The sequence below is a fragment of the Leucoraja erinacea genome, chromosome 34 (genome assembly GCF_028641065.1).
Source record: "Leucoraja erinacea ecotype New England chromosome 34, Leri_hhj_1, whole genome shotgun sequence".
NCBI classification, from domain to species: Eukaryota; Metazoa; Chordata; class Chondrichthyes; order Rajiformes; family Rajidae; genus Leucoraja; species Leucoraja erinaceus.
Window position 1 is genome coordinate 3,085,056 of NC_073410.1, and position 21,018 is coordinate 3,106,073.

Sequence of the window (21,018 nt, forward strand, 5' to 3'; positions counted from 1 at the left end):
TGCAGTCGACATGGACCTTCAGAAGGCCTTTGAAGATGTGTCGTACAACGGGCTTATCAATAAACGTTGAAGAACAAGGTATAAAAGGGACATTAATAGTATATGTACAAAGTTGGCGCAGCAACTGAGTACGGAAGCCGTTGTGAATGACCATTTTCCAGATTACAGGATGGTGAATAATGGTGTTCCTGAAAGATATGTGTTGGGACCATTGCTTTTTATTTTTATTATTGACCTAGATGTATGGGTGCAAGCCACATTTCCTAAATTTACAGGTTATGCAGAGTTTGGTAGTATGTTGCAAAACATATTTGTCTAACAAAGTATGATTATGATGGTGAACTGTAAGCAAGACAGTGATTAAATTGCAAAAGGATAAAACTTGGTGGAATGGCAGACATAAATCCTGTAAAGTATAATTCGGAAAAGTGCCAGAAGTGACAAGAAAATAATTTTACAAAAATGATTCCCAGGACAGAGAAGCTACAGTTGTAAGGATGGATTATAGGGACTGAGACTTGGAGAACGATGAGCAGAGATTTGATAGAAATATATAAATAATAATGGCTCTGGCCAAAATTGATAGCGGAGGGCTACTCCTATCGATGGAAGGATTAAGGATTTGTGGGCAACAGATATAAAATGGGGGAGAATTAAGAATGTCACGGGGAAAATCTTTAATGCAGCATGTGGTTAGAATCTGGAATTCACTGCTTTCAGATTTAGTGGAAACTGGCACTAGTGGATATCAGGGATTGACCAGTCAGACACTGTGATAGAAGAACTGTAATGAGATTGAACTGTTTTGTGATTGAGCCGTTGAACTTTGCTTTACCTGCCCTCACATGTGATTCAGATTCAGATTCAGATTCAATTTTAATTGTCATTGTCAGTTTACAGTACAGAGACAACGAAATGCATTTAGCATCTCCCTGGAAGAGCGACATAGCAAACGATTTGAATAAATAATAATAAGTGTCCGGGGGGGGGTGGGGGGGGGGAACGGGCAGTTTACAGTGTTACGTTGTGAGTAGAGTGACAGCCACCGGAAAGAAGCTGTTCCTCGACCTGCTGGTTCGGCAACGGAGAGACCTGTAGCGCCTCCCGGATGGTAGGGGGGTAAACAGTCCATGGGTGGGGTGAGAGCAGTACTTGGCGATGCTGAGCGCCCTCCGCAGACAGCGCTTGCTTTGGACTGTGATTTGCTGTGATTATACAGATGGCACTAGTTCAATAAGACTAGCAAATGTTATATGATTTTACAGACATCTGTCCCCTGGACATATTGTCAACACTATGTCATTTACTTGAAAAATTACTTCTAAGATGTTGCAGTACATGAGATGGCTCCTCTCCATTACTAGTGTCCACATTACTACAGAAGTAGTTCAGCTCTGTGAAGCAGTTCAGAATTACTTAAATTTGGTAACAGATCAATTGAAATTAATTGTTGTCATTCATTATGAAAGTGGTCTCAACAGTTTTGCATTTAATAATTTTTGCAGCAAATAATTTTTCCTGATATCTTCACTTTGCCTCATGCAGTCTGGTTTGCCTTTCTGTCCTGAACATCAATCAGCTGATGGTGCTCTGCCAAAGAATCTTCAATGTAACCTGTCCAAGATGGTGAAATTATGTGTTTCAATCTCATTCTCAACAAAACGGTCAGATCTACAGGGAGTTATTTGAGGAAAATTTTACCAAATCTATGGTTCCTATTAGAGGTGTTTTCAACAAGTGACATACAAAACGACTAGCTTGGCTGTCTTTGTTCAAACTGGAACAAAGTTGCATTAAGTAAGAGCAGTTTTGAGTCTCAACAGAAGAGGGGGCTAAAGTGGGCCTATCCAACAGCAGCAATCTGTTTTGCCAGTCATATACCATAATAGCTTGGCTAAATTACTGTGGTTTTAAACATGCAGACTTTTGAATATACCAAACCATTTGATTGTCATAAACTTCTATCTATTATATCCCGATGGTCAGGAATCAAATGTAGAGTTGAAGATTTAATGTATTTGTAGCTGTCAACAATTTGACTACTTCGCCGTTGCGGATTGCAGCATGAGGCTTCAATTTAATGTGATTTACTAATTATCGTTCACTTAAAAGGGAGCTATCGCATAAAGGTTTGCCAATTATCTTTTTGTGTTTTTTAATTCTTTGTCAAGTTCAGTGCAGACTGACGCGAGTAGATTATATAGCTGGTTCACTGGGGAACATCCTGACGGAAACATTATCACCAAGTGCAATTTGATGTCAAACGCTAAAACAGAAAGCTACAGCGCTTTTCTTTTGCAGACAGATGGTGTTTACATTTGGAGTTGTATTATTTTACATTGTTTTCAGCAACTCAAAACTAATAGGGTTGCAAAACGGTAATCTAATCTCAGACTTGAAACAAGATCATGAATAGCAAGAGGATAGCACCTACACAGTTCATGGTGAACATCAGAATCAATTACATCAACTTGTGTTGCTAATAATAATTGTAGATCATTTTTAATTTTGTGATTATGAATTTTAAAATGATATTTTAATAAACAATTTTGTTTTTAGATGGTGCACATATATTTGAGTGATATTGCACAGCTCATGAGACTAAAAAAACACTTTGAAGGTAGCATGAAGAGAAGGTTGCAAGTCTTATTATTTAATAAGGGGAGTTAAGCCAGGTTAAATCATCCTAATTGTTAACCAGTACCGGACTTCTGAGAATATCGAAACATCAGATCACAATTGGATTAGGCAGTGATGTTTCTTGCAGTTGACCCTTAATGTGAAAGTTTACTCATATATAATGACCAATAATTTCAGAAGGCTTGTATTTACTGTACAACTGCCTCCCATCTAAATGTTCACACCAACAAGAGATCTTCACATTTACTTGGTTTTAAATTTAAGACTTTTTAAAGATTCAGAATGTTATTTCGATGATTAGCTTAATTCCATGTTTGTTTAATAACCTTATTTTTGCTTTGTGTAAAATGGTTTTAAATTAAGTAATATCACTGCTTTTTACTTCTCATTATTCTGCCAATGCCATTTTTTTCAGCCTGTTAGTTACCAGACCATCTTAACTAGATCATTGTTCATGTGACAGATTCCTTGTCATAGTGCCTAATTAGAAATCAAAAGAGCTTTCTAGGCAGGATTTTTTTTTCATGGTCATTTCAGGGAAAAGCCAGGCCATGAAATTATTTAACATTATTTATTGACAACATCCCACTGCGTTAGACAGGAAGAACCAGATGATTTGCAGCAAACTGTTCAACGTACAGCAACATCGTAATTCCTCTTTTCTAAGAAAAAGATAGTTGATGGAAGACAGTTGCTCATAAATTCTGTGTATGAATCTATCTCTTTAGAACAGCCACATGGGCAACAAGCTTGAGTGACATAGGTATTTTCCATTCTATACGGCTGCAGCATAGTCAACAAAATAGACAGCCATTATTAAAATGACATCATGTCAACAGTGTGATATATTGCAAGCAGCAGCAAAGAAAAGTATAAAATAATAGGATAAATTGTTGAAATGAAGGATTTTGTGTTATTAAAAGGAATTTGTCTATTCCATGCTGGCCCCAATTACACAATTGATATCTATACTGTTACTATTGTTACATTCATATTGCTATATTCATACCATTAACGAAACTGAAATTTATCCAGAATTTGTGCCTGTTTGTGACATTTCAGTCAGTCAATTAACTTGTTAAAAGTTGACTCATCTCCAAATTTGCAAACTATTTTTTTAAGGCAAGGGTATAAATGGGGCACCTCCTTGTTGATGTTTGAGGGAAAGTCATTGAAAGTAACCAATGTGAGCTAAACCGGTCTATCCTGATGTACTCGTGCTCTTGGCAATATCTCTCCACAGAAGGACCTTTATCACCTTTCACTAATAAACTCAAAAATCTGCTTTCATTTGTTTCATTAATATTAAAATGCAGGATAGTTCTGAATGAGCTTTACTGAAGTGCATATGTGAAGGCCAATTATCCAAAATGTTACTCTTATTTCATTATCCGTGCCTTTATTTAAACTATCTATTTTCATGTTTATGTGATATGAGCAGAATTAGGCCATTCGGCCCATCAAGTCCAATCCTCCATTCAATCATGGCTGAACTATCTTCGTCTCTTAACCCCATTCTCTTGCCTTCTCTCAATAACCTCTGACACCCGTATTAATCAAGAATCTATCTATCTCTGCCTTAAAAATATCCATCCTTTCTGTGGCAATGTATTCCACAGATTTACCACTCTCTGACTAAAGAAATTCCCCCTCATCTCCTTCCTAAAAAAACGTCCTTTTATTCTGAGGCTATTACCTCTTGTCCTAGACTCTCCCCACCAGTGGAAACATCCTCTCCACATCCACTCTATCCAAACCTTTCACTATTATTTAAAATAATTCTGTGAACAAAGTAGACCTATCACAGCAAATGACGGAATAATTCTGCTCCACAGGGACAATTCTCTGGCATTTCAAAAATAACATCCAGATCTCTGCTGATTGATTTAAATGAACGATAATTTGTTACAAACAATCTTTCCATTTTCAGGTACGGAGCAGTACAGCATCTATGAAGGCTACGCAGATACCTACAGATGGGTGGGGTGCTGCAACGATCAGATTCCAAGGTATTATATAAAGAATATTTATCTTTAGATAGTACTGCAGAAATTATGTCTCATTTCCTAAAAAAGCTTCAGTGTTTTCCTTAACGTATAAGATAATGTATGAATCCCTTCTGTAATGGCAATTTCAAACTTTTCCAAGCTTCATTCCCAGGCAGGGGGGAGTAGAACGTACGCAGATGATAACAAAAACAAATCCTCCAGTCATTCTTTCCAGTTTAATTAATTCTTTATTGAAGTAGTTGTACAAACAAAGAAGTGAACATACCAGATCCTCATTATTCATATTCAAATGGTAGCTTTCCATATCTGATCTGGTAAAAACTGTATTAGAAACATAGAAAATCGGTGCAGGAGCAGGCCACTCGGCCCTTCGAGCCTGCACCATCATTCAATATGATCATGGCTGATCATCCAACTCAGTATTCTGTACCTGCCTTTTCTCCATACCCCCTGATCCCTTTAGCCACAAGGGCCACATCTAACTCCCTCTTAAATATAGCCTATTAACTGGCCTCAACTATTTTCTGTGGCAGAGAATTCCAGAGATTCACCACTCTCTGTGTAAAAAATGATTTTCTCATCTCGGTCCTAAACGACTTCCCTCTTATCCTTAAACTGTGACCCCTTGTTCTGGACTTCCCCAACATTGGGAATAATCTTCCTGCATCTAGCCTGTCCAACCCCTTAAGAATTTTGTACGTTTCTATAAGATCCCCCCTCAATCTTCTAATTATTCTTTCTGCCGTGCCCACTCCAGTCTGATTTGACCACTCCCTGTGGTTATACTATATGTAACGTTCATCTACGTAGCAAAAGCCCACCTCCAAATGTTCAAAATAATTGTGCAAGAAATATCTAGACAAAATAATAAAATATGCTAACAGTAACTAGCCTCAGCATGAATGGCTCCGACAACTTCCATTAAACAGATATGTTTCAGGGTTACAGTAGTGGAGCAATTTTGATACTAGATTAGAAAACCAAGTTGTGGGACAGTGATACTGCGACTGGACTATCTAGGTCACCATGGCAGCATGGTATTAATCTTGTGTATTATAAAAATCTGAAGTTTAATAATTGGCAGATATCTCAGCTAAATATCCCAATCAAAACAGAGGCACGAGACCATGTCATTCTAGGCTATGTATTTGTAAGGTTATCTACAATGCATGGCAAATAACAGTGGAGTAGAGAGGAAAGCTATTTCAGCCCTATAACCCTGCACCCGACCTGGGAGATCATTGAAGGTAAATGTTTGCAAGCAGACATATATTTTCATTGAAGATAGACGCAAAAAGCTGCAGTAACTCGGCAGGTCAGGCAGCATCGCTGTAGAAAAGGAATAGGTGACATTTCAGGTCGAGATTCTTCTTACAGAGAACAGGTACAGAGAACAAATGAATGAAAGGTATGCAAAAGGACAAATCAAAGCTTATATACCTTTCATTCATTTGTTCTGTGTATCTTTTCACATCTCACGTTTAGCTCTCCCCTGGCACTCAGTCAGAAGAAGGGTCTCGACCTGAAACATCACCTATTCCTTTTCTCCAGAGATGCTGCCCGACCCACTGAGTTACCCCAACTTTTTGTGTCTATCTTCCATATAAACCAGCATCTGCAGTTCCTTCCTACATTTCATTGCTTTCTTATTTCCCAAGAACACTCCCAAACCCTATACATTAGGGATGCAGGAACAGGTCGCGGTGTCATTTAATCTGCAAATGGCTGCTCTTGTACATCAGCAATCACTCCTTTCAGAAAATGAGATATCCAGCTGCACTATATCGTGCTCAGAAGATCTCTGTAATGAACATAATCTTCTGTTGTCTCCTCTCAACATACCCAAGGGAAATGGGCATTCTTTTGCGCCCAGGTCTGGATGATTGGTTTTAATGAGTAGTTTAAGTTTATCTGACTGTCTTTATACAGTGAAGAGACACTATGGAGAAACATTGAACCATTGAGAGAAAATTGAACCATTGATATCAAGTTCTGATTAAGCACTAAATGTGATAAATTTTAATAATGCTATTTCTAGCAACATTATGTCACATTCTGAAACCTTTTCCCTCATGTTGCTCCTCCTTGGCTGTGTGGGTGGCTTGGATTATTTATTAAATGCCTTTCGTGCTTCCATAATAAGATACATCAATCAATCAATCTGAGCTCTAATCAATCGAATCTCCTGAGTTCATAAGATATGCTTTTTCTTGCAATTTAAATTTTGGACAAGAGAAAAAAATGTGTATTCTATAATTCCCTGAGAATGTCCTGCTATATAACATTGAAATTCCATCATTACATTACACACGGGCAGCATAATTTTATCAATTGCTATGTCCCATTTTAATCTGTTTTTTAAGAAATAAGGATTTCTTATTCCCTACTTGTTCATGTTAGCTGACTTTGGTAGCTATATGGATTTGTCATACAAACTTAGATTACTCTTTTTAAAAGTCTTTCTTCCTTGACATGCAGGGACGCCTGGCAGAGACACAGCACAGAGATTGTGGCCATAGATGCATTACCTTTCAGGCATTATCCCGATCAATTTTCCCCAAATAATTTAAAGAGAGAAATGAATAAGGTGAGTGTTTAAATCTGATTATTTATACTTTCTGATTTTCCTCAATTAATAACTCTTGTTTTATCTTGCATCACCTTTGTACTTTTGAACACTGCATCCTGATATGAGAATTTAAAATTATAATTTTTATAATGAATGAACTAGGTATGTTACAAAACTTACCTTCAGCGGCGCTGTCATTCTGCCACTGGCCGTGTGCGCGATTTTGGCGCGTTTGAAGGGGGGGGGCGGGATTAAAACGGGTTTTTTTCCCGACCTGGTCCTGAATTATATTTGTTGGAGTGCAAGTTTTTGCTAAAGACTCCTTCCTACGGCCGTTCTGTGTGGTTTTTTTTTAAAAATCACCCGACAAGTTAATCGCTGGAATGATTTTAAAATCACCTTCTGAAGCCGTCAATGCCGACAACAGGGACGGATTTTATGGAGGACCAGGTAAAAGAAAGTAGTTTCTTTTTATGCATAAAAGTGTTTCTTAAGATGTATTTAATTCACATTTTAAGTTGCGAAACGGTGATTTAAAAAACTTTTGCTTAAAAATTGTGAAAATATTGATTATAGTGCTACATATTTCTGTGTATATGCTTGTGTATATAATCAACCTTATAAGATCTGAGGGTTTTAAACTTTTCAATGTATATTTCCATTATAAATGTTAATTCCCCTTACAAATAGTGAGCTCCTCCTTCTGGCATTTAAATAGTTCTTGTCAAAACTTGAGCCACTTAACAATTATTTTTAGAAATAATTCAATGGCTTTCTATGTTTCTAATTTTAAAAACATAATTCGAAGTCTGCCTTTGATAACCACAACATAACATGGAATAATTCTTTTTTGTTTTAAATTTACAAAGGTTTTCCATTTTTATCGATAAAAATGGTTCTTTAATTATGAATTCTGCAACATGCAACCTAAACTATTTACTGTAAACATCAGACTCAACAATATATTGAAAGGTTTCCATTTTGCAGTGTATTAAATAGTCCACGCAAGAGGATAATTGTCCACCCAAGGCCTTATTTTACCATTTTGCCAACAACGCCACTGGTTGGCAGAATATTGTTCAGTGTTCCTGGAAGTATCAAGTGTCAAGTCTCTGAGGTAGACTTACTTTGAATTATATCTCTGAACCAGGGTGATGCTAAAATTATCCTCCACAGTGGCAACATTTCTGATCACTGGCCACTAGTGAAATGTTATCATTCTTTCTAAAGTCGTGGCAGTGGCTTAGATATTCATCTCCACTTGCACAGCTTCTGGTTCAAAGCCTTCCAATCCATCTCAATGTAACTACTGAAGCCACAGCAATCAAGCCCACTATTTGTATCCTGTCATGCTGTGGCTTTTAACTGTGCCTTTGTGTTTAGCAATTCAAAAGGGGATATAATAGTAATGCATCAACATTTGCGAAAATCAGTGAGTTGATTGATTAATTAATTGATTAAAAAAAATATACAGCATGGACACAGGCCATTTGGCCCACCGAGACCACACTCATTATCAATCACTCTTTCACACTAATTCTATTTTATCCTACTTTTGCTTCCACTCCTGACACATTGGGGACAATTTACAGAAGCCAATTAACCTACCAACCTATGGGATGTGAGAGGAAACTGGAAACCCACCCACATAGTCACAGGGAGAAGTCCACACTGTGAAAACTCTACATAGGCAGCACCTGAGGTCCAGATTGAACCTGGGACTCTGGCGCTGTGAGGCAGCAGTTCTTCCAGCTGCCCAGCAAAGTTTTGAGTGTTTTGCTTTCCTTAATATTGAAGCATTATCCTTGGCCATATACAGGCAAAGAATAAAATGGCAAATTCTGACTTTTGATACTTTGTTTCTTGGAGAGTAATAGCCCTGTCCCACGGTGCGAGTTCATTCAAGTTTCTACGAGCAGCTTTCAGTTTCACTGTACATGTATAGTGACAATAAATGGCATATCTATATCTATATCTAAGTGCTCTCGCGAGTTTAAAAAATAAAACAAACTCGTGGTAAGCACGGAGAATGAATGTAGCGGGTACGTCGGAGCTCGGGGACGTCTCTTAGCGGCTCGTAACGTTGACGGCAGGTACTCGGGAAGACTCGCTAATGGCAGGTAAGCACGGGAAGTTGGAAAATGTCCACGAGAGCCCCGAGTACCGACGAGTGGCCATTACCGTAAATCCCCGAGTTCGAATCAGGGCAAACTCGGGAGAACTCTTGGAATGAACTCGTACCGTGGGACAGGGCTATTATTGCACTTTTCCACAACAACGTTTTCTCCAGAAGTAATCTTCCAATCAACGTTTCACCATGTCTTAGATGTTAGGGACATTAACATGGTAGCATTATATCATTATAGTGACTTAGCCAACTGAATTTAATGATTGCTGTCTTGTTCCTGTTTCTCAATGTAATTTGCTTTCATGCCGAGAGAAAATAAAATATAACCTCAATTTAATGAGATGGTCTGCTCATCACTGAAAAGAGGTTACATTTTTTAGATGATGAAAATAATGTTGTTGCCTTATTTTTGACTTTCTACAGTGTACAGTCCAAGTTAACCTTCCTGCATCACTTGATTCAGAAATGATTGAAAAAAATACATCGAGTGTACTGTTCAATTCAATTTCCTTTCCCATAAAAATGGAAATTTGATACTACATTCTCATAAATATATTATAATGGTCATTACAGTGTCGGGGAGATGTCAAATGAGCTTTACTGTAATGTTAACTTGTACAACTTTAGTCACAATTACGTGGAAATATAATCACAGTCAGACACAGAAAATATCCACAGTTTAGTTGAACCTTGTTCTGCTGTTGCACATTTTCCTGCTTTGTCGTGAAATATTATAAGACACCGAGAAAAAAAATCATAGAACATAGAACAGCACAAGAACAGGCCCTTCAGCCCACAATTAGCATGTTGTTATATTTCTCCAAATGCAGCAGTGAAAGGATTTCCCCCCCAAAATTCTAATAATTTAAAGATCGAGATAGTTTCGGCTCTGTGGATCCAAACTTGTCTTCCTTTTGGCACCTGAGGATATGAAGAGGAATTGAGAATGGGAATCTAATCTGGCCTGGAATCTTCAGGAATTCCTGAAACACTTGGGTAAATAAATGCGCACCTGGACATGATGCCTACTGAATCGATTCTGAGCTAGCAAATGTTTCAGCGTATTTTACAGTCAGTGAAATACTTCAAACTGCAGTAGGTTTAAGAACCACAAATTTTGCAATTAAATTGGATGAAAAATAAATTGCCCTCATTTTTTAACAGTGATCCATCCATAATAGATAAGATATTCAATCACATTGAAGATTTTTAATGATGGTAAATCGTACAGATTTGCTAATGACCCACGGACTGGTTTGCTGACAACTCAGATTTTTACAAACAACACCAGTGTCTAAATTGTTAGTTGAAGGAAAACCAGATTTCCATCAACGTAGCAAGTGAAGTGTTGTTGCAAAATTTACTGCAGCGTTCTGGTTTTGGAAATGTCCTAAACATGAGTGAGATCACTAATTACTTGTAATGGGAATCTAATGGAAGGAAGTTGTACTGCCCCAAATAATCATGCTTTGTTTTCAATACAGTTTTGTGTTTGCATTCCAGTTTTATTTGTTATGAACTATTGCCTTTCACATTTAAAATGCAGGTTAATTTTCAACAAGACGAATTATCCTCAATGAATGGTGGGGTGTTGAGTATAAGAATCAGGAAGTCATTAGTATTGCTTTATAGAACTTTGGTTAAGCCGCATTTGGAGTATTGCTTACAGTCCTGGTTGCTCCATTCGGAAGGATGTACAGACTTTGGAGAGGATGCACAGAAGGTTTACCAGGACGATGCCTGGATTATGGGGTATTAGCTGCAGGGAGCAGTTGGACAGACTTGGATTGTATTCTCTGGAGCACCAGAGGATGCAGGAAGATCTGATAGAAGTATATTAAGTTGCGAGAGGCAGAGATAGGGTAGACAGTCAGAACCTTTTTCCCAGGATGGAATAATCAAATACTTGAGGGCATAATTTGAAGGTGAGAGGGGCAACGTTTAAAGGAGATGTGTATGCATAGGGTCTGGTGAGTGCTGGAACGCGCTGCCATGGGTATTGTTTGAGGCAGATGCGATAGTGGCATTTAAGGGACTCTTGGGTAGTCACATGGATATGCAGGGAATGGAGGGATATGGATTATGTGCAGTTAGATGATGTTGGCATCATGTGCAACACAGACATTGTAGGCCAAAGTGCCTGTTTTGTGCTGTACTGTTGTATGTTCAATGTTTTATAACCTGAATGTTAACCTGGTGGTATTGATACCAGGATATGTAACCTGGCTTAGTTCTATGTTCTGCAGATCAATTTTTTTAATGCTGCAATATTTTTGCCTGGACACAATAGATCCACTTTAAAAGGTTCCAGGCATGAAAATTGGATTTTGACCTCTTCCTGAAAAATAAATTATTTGCCCTGGCTGTCATACTGTTACTTAAAAAAAAACCTCAAATGTTCTTTTGAAATTTTAATTGTTCTCCATCCTTCCTGCTGTTACTGTAACAAGCTGTTGTTCTTGTATCCATGGCTTCCATGCATTTTCAGTCGGCAATTTAATGCTTTAAAGAATTCATTGTAATTGCTGAGTGGCAACTTCGGAACCTGCACAGAAGATGTCCAGTCACATGAGATAACATATATTTTGTGAGCACATAAAGAATAGGAAGATAAGTACAGAAGCTTATTAAGAACTACAAATGTAGCCTTTGGGGAGACAGTGGGCGTGGGTATGGTTTGTGATGAATATTGTGAGATTATGTTATGTAAAAATGGGAGAATGCCCATGTTGTAATTAACATTGTGAAACATTGCATTGGATAAAGGTGGTTTTTTAGGAATTAATAAGGCGTATATCATTTTAGAAACTAAATTAATTACCAAGTGCAAATGTATTCCAAATTGTTAAAATAATCAAAGGCAGAAACTACAGAGGCACGGAGTACATTTTTTCAATCCTCTGTCAAGATATGGGGAGAAGGCAGGCACGGGTTATTGATTGGGGACGATCAGCCATGATCACAATGAATGGCCTCCTCCTGCACCTATTTTCTATGTTTCTGTGTAACATTGCATTACTTGTTTGTGTCTTACTCTCGTTTTAAAATGCGGGCCAGTTAGTAGAACTACATTGATGGGCAAATTACTGGCCCTTAAATGAATTCCAAAATAAACCTTCATTTAACACAGGAGTGATTAATTGGGTACAGTCAGCATGGATTTGTTAAGGGAAGCGGAGGTTGGGCGATCGTTTCGCCGAACACCTCCGCTCGGTCTGCAATAACCAAGCTGACCTCCCGGTGGCTCAGCACTTCAACTCCCCCTCCCACTCCGCCTCCGACCTCTCTGTCCTGGGTCTCCTCCATGGCCACAGCGAGCAGCACCGGAAATTGGAGGAACAGCACCTCATATTCCGTTTGGGGGAGTCTGCACCCCGGGGGCATGGACATCGAATTCTCCCAATTTTGTTAGTCCTTGCTGTCTCCTCCCCTTCCTCAGCCCCCTCTGCTGTCTCCTCCCATCCCCCAGCCTTCGGGCTCCTCCTCTTTTGCCCTTTCTTGTGCCCGCCCCCGATCAGTCTGAAGAAGGGTTTCGGCCCGAAACGTTGCCTATTTCCTTCGCTCCATAGATGCTGCTGCACCCGCTGAGTTTCTCCAGTTTTTTTGTGTAACCCTCGTGTCTAACTAATTTGATTGAATACGTTGAGGACAGTATGTTTGAAGCAGATTATGTAGCATTTAGTAAGGCTTTTAACAAGGTCACCTGTGGAAGGCTGGTCAAAAAAGTAAAAGACTGGGGGATTGGTGACAAATTTGAACCAAAATTGTCTCAGTGGCAGGAAACCAAGCTGTGATGACTCGATGGCACTTTGGTCGGCATGGACTTGTTGGGCCAAATACCCTGTATCTGTGCTTTATAAATCTATGACTCCTGAGTCGCAAATTAAAATGAACACATTCAAAAATCCACATTAAGGATGTATTGCACAGACACAAATTCCATTTTAAATGGAGCCTAAAGACTGGTGATTGATAGCAGCAATAGAAGCAATACATCAAAGCTGGTAAACTGCCTAATTCCACTCCACAGATACTGTTGTAAAGAAAAAATCATCTCAATTAACCATTTGTGATAGCTTAGATGTTAATTGTGGGTACATTTGTTTAATACATCAGGAATTTTACCTTTGTTCATATTATATTTAAAATGTTTATTTCTCTGAAGTAGAAATCTTTGCCATTACAAATTGTTGAATGTCCCAAACTGAATATATGGTTAAAAAAAAATGGGACCTACAAAATATATATTTTTAATTTCAGGTTGTACTTTCTGGGGACTTGGCAGTTTGTTCCAATAACAAGGATAAATATCACACTCCTTATTGGTGAAAATGGAAGGTGCAGGTGCACAATAAATTAATGTAGTAACGTTTGGTGGCAGTTTAATTGGAAAACTGTATTGGCAGCCCCACCACTTTTTTTTTGTTGACAAAGTGTTCAATCATATAACGAGCATTTTCATCTGTATTAAGATAGGTTTACGAATGACAAAGTTTCATTTGCAAATAGATGAATGCTTCTAGTATCTCGGATTTGTTCACAATTTTATAAATTATTTGTCAGTAATTCATCAAGTTCGGGAAAGTGCTGAGTCTGAAGAATTTGCATTCCATTAATGCAAAGCTGAGTTTAGTAAATCATCACAATTTTTCAGAACATTGGAACTCGGCAGTCTCGGTTTGGCTGCTCTGCAGCCATTAATTCATTTCAGCTGTAACTCTACCAGTCAAAAAGGCCAATGTTTGGTCAAAGTAATGTTTTTAATTTCTTATAGTGTGTTTGGCAATAGGTTATGTCCCTTGTGCACAAATCACAGATGTCAAGCCCGGACCTCCCCCTCAGCAGTGCTGAATTTCAGCTGCGGCGGCTGATACAACTTCAGGTGTCCTTTTATTCTGCATTATTATGAAATGTGCATTGTCTGAAATACCTTACCCAATTTAACGCATCAGCTGATACCTTAATTTGAATTAGCAAGGAATGATGCGTAAGCACCCATAACTGTCTCACCAGCTAAATGTTCTTATGTTCAACTGATCAACAATTGTCAGTCACCTCATTTTTTAAAAATTAGGTTTTCTAACTGCGGCACAAATTAGTTGAATTTTATTGCTGGAAGATGGTTTTCTTATCTAAAATGGCTCCTTTTAATATGTCGACATCCACAATGCTCCAAAGTTACTCCACTTAGAAATATTTTGAGAAAGCAGTCAGACTGCCTCGCACAATTCCTGTTCTGCATAACTGAGACCCGTTTCATCATTTAGGTGTTGCAGGTTTGCTGGTGTGGTGCAGCAGTCACCCTGCACTGTACACTACAGAAGTTCAAGTTTAATTGCAGTGAAAACTTGGCTAGTGCAAAAAGCCTGCCACTAGATGTCATTAGATTAACAGATTACTAGATTAACACTTTTTTTCTGAAACACAGTCACTTCCGTGAATTGTAATCGGGTGCCCGTTAAAATGAAATACTTTCTCTTATGCGTTGATATTCTGGAGATGATCAAACCCAACAGAATTTCACTTCAAAAAGCTCAGAATGGAAAGAGAGAATGGGATGGTAGTTTGAAGGAGCAGAATAAAAATGTATGTTGCAAATGAAAGATATGGCTACTGCAAACAGACCTCTTAGCAAAACATTTATTCTATATTTGAAGGCTTAAACCTGCATCAGTTAATGGCTACAGCTTTATGTGTCTGTCATCAGTTAATGTCTTTGTATTCATTAGCAAAAATAGACCAGGAGAATCCAATGGGGCTTGTGATAGCATGAGAAAATCTTGGCACTGAAATTATTCTGTTTTACCCGGTGTGGCTGCATATTGTCGCAAACTTATGAACAGTATTCCAGATCTCACATCAACTGACTAGTATAAATACCACATAACAATCATCATATAATAAGCATCAGATTAAGTACCATAAAAAAGCGTCATATTTTAAGTGATCATTTCCAAAATATCCGTATTTGTTATTGTTTTGATTCATTAGAAGGACAAAGGGGGTGGGAGATTGCAACCTTCACGTGGTCCGCCCTGTTTCGACGAATGCAATCAACCTGGTGTGCACAATCAAATAAGATCAAATAGACAAGTTGTCTTACAACTTTAGGCTGGGCATAAGGAATATTAGAACAGGCCACTCGGCCCCGAGCCTGCCCTGCTATTCAATAAGAACATGGCTGAACTTTGCTGGCTTCAACTACTTGTTATTCCTTCTCTGCACAGGATAAATCATACTCTCTCCCACTCTCCCTCCTCTCTTTCATGCTCCCCTCGCCTCTCTCTTCAACACCCGGCAAGGGGCGGCATAGTGCTGCAGCGATAGAGTTGCTGCCTCACAGCGCCAATGGCCCGTGTTCAATCCTGACTACGAGTGCTGTCTGTATGGAGTTTGTATGTTCTCCCTGTGACCCATTGGGTTTTCTCCAGGTACTCCGATTTCCTCCCACACTCCAAAGATGTACAGGTTTCTATGTTAATCAGCTGCTGTATATTGTAAAATTGTCCCCAGTGCGTAGGATAATGCTAGTGTACGGGGTGACCGTTGGTCGACGTGGACCCGGTAGGCTGAACATCTTGTTTCTGCACTGTATCTCTAAAGTCACCCCTTACCCTCAATCTTTTGGTATTCACCATAATCGGTCTTTTTTGTTCACAGATAATACCAACTACAGGCTAACCAACTTAAATATTTCCTGTGCTTTACTGCCACCAAAATATCTTTCATTGTAATGTTCCATTTTAATATTTAATATTCATTTGAAGTCTGTATTTCTACAATCAATCAATAACACCAAAATTAGCGCTAATGTTAGCACAATGTATTTAACAATGTGCTATTTGTATTGCCTATAACCCTAATTTTGTGTAGGTTTAGAAAATGCTATGATTTAGTGACTGCTGTTGCTCTAACCAAAGGGCAATGTAGCTTACCTGGATTGAATTACTCCTGTGAGATATCGCCGCTGCACACAACGCCCTGTTCAGCTGGCTACTAAGCTCACACATCTCTTTGGTAATTGAGTCAGACTGGGGCACACACTGATGTTAACCTATTACAGCATTGTACATTTGCAGTGGAACAAATATGACAACTAATTTTAGCGAGAGATAAGCCTGGCATAAAATAGATTGCATTATACCTACATATCACAATAAAATGATACTCCCACTGCAAGATGATCTATTGTTGCTTGTGTACTTTATTGGATTTCTATGCAGTTTTTGCACAAACGTTGAATAATGCATGATATTTAAATTATGCAAAGTGAGTAAAATGTATGTTTATTTCAGTAATGGAAAAAAAAAATTTTGAAAATGCCTTAGTCCAGAGTGTCTTGCTAAAGGTTTCAAGACCATGCTAAAAATCAAAAGCATGTGAGTTAATGAAGTCTTGTTTAGGTGTAATTTTGGACAATACAATGATAAAGTATTGCTTATTTTGCTGTAAATGTAATCTTCAAGGCTTTCTCTTTGTAAAATCTCCAATTTAAAATTTGTGACTTTTAATCTGTTCTTTGCATCATGCAGTGAAAACCATTGATATTAATTATTTTTAGAAAATGTAAGTAAATCTTAATTCAGGGCTCTCATCATCTACGAGGGTCTCTTACTCACCCTGGCATCTATCATTTTTCTCCACCATCAGTTAGATTCCTGAATATGCCCCCATCAAATTTCCTCTCTGCCTTTACATTTCATTTGCAAACTTGGTTAAAAAATTATATCAAATTAAAAAAGAAGCCAACATATTGGAGAGCTTCAGGAAGTGTTCAAAGGGCTGCATAGCCCACGAATAAAATATGGACAAAGAGAGGAGCCAACGGAGAGGTCCCACAAACAAAAACAAGTTAACTAACCAATGAATCTCTGCTGCTTGCAATAGATATTGTTCTGTTATCCATCCTTAATCAAATACGGGACTTATTTTATGTTCACTTTAACAGTGAATGAGAATTCTGATTAATAACTCAATCAAAATATAGCAATTGAAATATTTGCAATGCCTTCCTGTTACAAAATTCAAGAACAATATGTTTTCATACAGAATTTCTGTCAACTTCAGCCATATTATTTACAACCAACAATTGAAACTGGTATTGTTGACACTTCAGAGCAATGCAGAGGAGATGCTGCACTGTTAAAGATGCCAGATCTTAGATTAAGAATGGGACGTTTCCTGTATCCCGGTATATATTTATTCCTCAATTAGGTTTCAAAGGACTTTTATTGTCACGTGTACCAATTAAGGCACAGTGATATTCGTATTACCATACAGCCAAACTAAAAGAAAAAGCGACAAGACACACAACTACATAAAAGTTAACATAAACATCCACCACAGCGAATTCCCCACATTCCTCACTGTGATTGAAGGAAATAAAGTGTAATCTTCTCCCCTCATTTTGCTCCCACGGTTGGGACAGTCGAACCATCCGCAGTCAGGACGATCGAAGCCCCCGCGCCGGGGCGGTCGTAGCTCCTGCGGCTTGGAGCTCCCGAAGTCGGTCTTTAGCCAGGGACCGCGAGCTTCACCATGGTAAGTCCCGCAGGCTCCCATGGTTGGAGTTCTGAGGTCGATCCCTGGCAAAGGGGTCGCAAGCTCCACGATGTTAAGTCCGCAGTTGGAGCTCTAAAGTCGATCCCCGACAGTGATCGCAAGCTCCGTGATGGCAAGTCCCGCAGTTCGAGCTCCCAAAGTCGGCCCCCAACAAAGGCCAACAACTCCTCGATGTTAGGCCGCAGTGCGGATGGAGATACGATACGGAAAAAAATCGCATCTCTATGGAGGCAAGAGATTTTAAAAAATTCTCCACAGCCCCCCCACACCCCACACCCTACATAAAACAAGCTAAAGTACACCAAAAACATACATTTAACACATACAATAAAAAAACAAAGAAGGAAGGGACAGACTGTTGGCGAGGCAGCCAAATACTACCATCAAAACAGATCTCCATTGACATATGCTTCAATATAGCTATAGAAACTAACTAACTATATATACTGTGTATTCTTCTTGCGTTTGAGGCAACAGAGGTTGTGTATTGCCCTCCAGGTGCTTCAATGTGCTGTTGTCGGGGGCTGTGAGGTCTACCCCTCCACCAGGGTGGCAGAGAACAGCGCAGTCGATAATAACTTGCTACTGCGTTGTTTGCTGGTCTGCTCCACACATGCAGGCTGCTGATGAATGCAGCCCCCAGCGATGCATGTTGGTGTTGAACCGGCCGCCCCCTGCACGGAGCCGGTTCAGGGCAACCCACTCCTTGGGCAGGTCCGAGCCAGGTGGGGCTGTGGTGTTCGGTGCAATATAGGTGTTCGGTATATAGTGACTAACCTTCATGGTTTCCTTCATAAGGGTGAAGATTGCACTTTGAAAGTCCAACCAGATTTGAAAGGCACTTTATAAATTTAATTTCAATATATGTGATATTGCAATGTTATGTAATTCATTTTCTTATCAAATGTCAGTGATGCATGCTATGCAATAAGGTTGAAGTAAAATGATAGGTGGAATTAAATGTGTGTTTTTAATGGTGCAAGTTCTAACATGGGAGCTATCAGGTCGTGTTTAAATGTTTAATGATAGTACAGAGGAAACAATAACATGGAAAATCACATAACTATCACAAAAAAAAATCAATGAGCTGTTTACTATCTAATGTATAGATTCTCCAGTTGATTGTGTTGATATATTTTTTAGAAAAACTACACTGTTTGAAATTGAATGAACTCCGACTATGTCACTCTATGAATCCAATTACCTTTCTCCACCTTCACATTATGTCCAATGCACAACTAAGGAGAGCAGGTTTTTCAATCCATTTGTTTGCCAAACATTTTAACTCAGTCCCATACTATCCAGGGTCTCCTCCACTGTCAGAGTGAAGCCACATGCAAATTGGAGGATGAAGAGCACCTCATATTTCACTTGGGCAGCTTATAACCCAGTGGTATGAATATTGATTTCTCTCATTTCAAGTAACCTTTGCATTATCTCTCTCTCTCTCTCTCTCTCTCTCTCTCTCTCTCTCTCTCTCTCTCTCGCTCTCTCTCTCTCTCTCTCTCTCTCTCTCTCTGCCCCTCCACCACCTTAGTCATACTGCTAGTCCCACTGTTTGCATCCATATATCCCTTCGTTGTCACCTATTGCACAGCCAACAATGGACCATTGTGGGCTCCATCTTTCCCTGGCCATTGATGCCAGCATTTGATTTGTTCTGAGCCTTTTCATACCTCTAGTTTCCCTCTCCCCTGAAGACACTGAAGAAGGGTTTCCACCCGAAACATCACCTATTCCTTTTCTCCAGAGATGCTGCCTGACCTGCTGAGTTACTGAGTTCCAGTATGTTGTGTCCATCCTGTATGCTGAATATAAATGCAGATAGCGAGTGAAAAAGGCATCTCCCGACAGTGACTCTTCTCCACGTCCTTCCACTGGGACGCTGGGGTTATTTCTCCCATGGTGATGAATTGCCAATATTTTACTCAAGTTGTTGTGGAAGTACAAGTTGAAAGATATCACAAACTACAAGAAGAGGATTTAAAAATCTAACTAAAGAAAGCAAATTTCCGAAGTGTAAGAATGAAACCCTTTGAGAGTGCTAAAATCTGCACATAAAGCCAGTGTGCTTCCAAGCATTGTAAATGCAGCTGTGCTGCTGTGTAAATGTTTACTCAAAAATCTATAATCCCCAAAGCTCTCAACAGGATCTCTGTAAGTAAAATGAGAAAGTTACTGTGCTTTCCTGAGAGTACTTTAAAAAGAATGATTCTGGAATAAAAATCCATTCAGGAACCAAGTATGCCAAATGTTGGCATCTGTAGTTTAGTTTAGCGATACAGCGCGGAAACACCCTTACGGCCTACCGGGTCCATGCCGACCAGCGAGCCCCGCACATTAACACTATCTATATAAAGCTAATGAAACCAGCACCAATGAAGTAGTAATATTTTGATTGCACTGAGACTGCAGAATTTTTCTTAACAATACATTGGGATTATCAAAATTAAAACGGTTTAAAAACATATGTTCTTCTTTGCTAATGTTGCCGGTTAAATATTTGCTTTTAACTGTTTTCTAGGCCTTTTGTGGGTTTGTACGCCCGGGCTTTGATCCCAGGAATCTTTCAGCTGTAGCCACAGGGAACTGGGGGTGTGGAGCATTTGGTGGTGATGCCAAGTTAAAATGTGAGTATGCCAGTGTTCATGTTTACAAACATGCATTCATATAAGGTGCCATGATCCAAAGATCTTTTGGTGATTCATCCGACCTCTTTTTGTGGAAACCTTACATACAAAATATCTATTTTCTTTGCCTCAGAGGGCGGTGGAGGCTGGTTCTCTGGATGCTTTCAAGTAGTGTTAGATAGAGCTCTTAGGGATAGCGGAGTTAAGGGATATGGAGAGAAGGCAGGGACGGGGTTCGGATTGTGGATGATCAGCCATGATCACATTGAATGGCTCGAAGGGCCGAATGGCCTACTCCTGCACCTATTGTCTATTGTCTAAAATAGCATTGCATGAGTTATTTTTGAACCAAAATGTTCTAAGGCCATCCTGAAAATATCTACTTTTTAAATCCTACAGTGTTTGGGGTTTAGAGATACATGGTGTAAACAGGCCCTTCGGCCCACCGTGACCATGCCGACCAGCGTTCCTCGTACACTA

General features: G+C 39.1%; 1 protein-coding gene across 5 annotated transcripts in view; it reads left to right on the top strand.

Annotated features, from left to right (window-relative positions):
- The window catches only part of parga (poly (ADP-ribose) glycohydrolase a), a 97,149-nt gene that overhangs the window by 73,616 nt on the left and 2,515 nt on the right, over positions 1-21,018 (top strand). For all 5 annotated transcript variants that reach the window (XM_055661652.1, XM_055661653.1, XM_055661651.1 and 2 more), the window contains 3 exons: positions 4,571-4,649; positions 7,128-7,236; positions 20,433-20,538. In XM_055661652.1, coding sequence (XP_055517627.1) covers positions 4,571-4,649; positions 7,128-7,236; positions 20,433-20,538 — 294 coding nt within the window. The remainder of the gene's footprint in view (positions 1-4,570; positions 4,650-7,127; positions 7,237-20,432; positions 20,539-21,018) is intronic.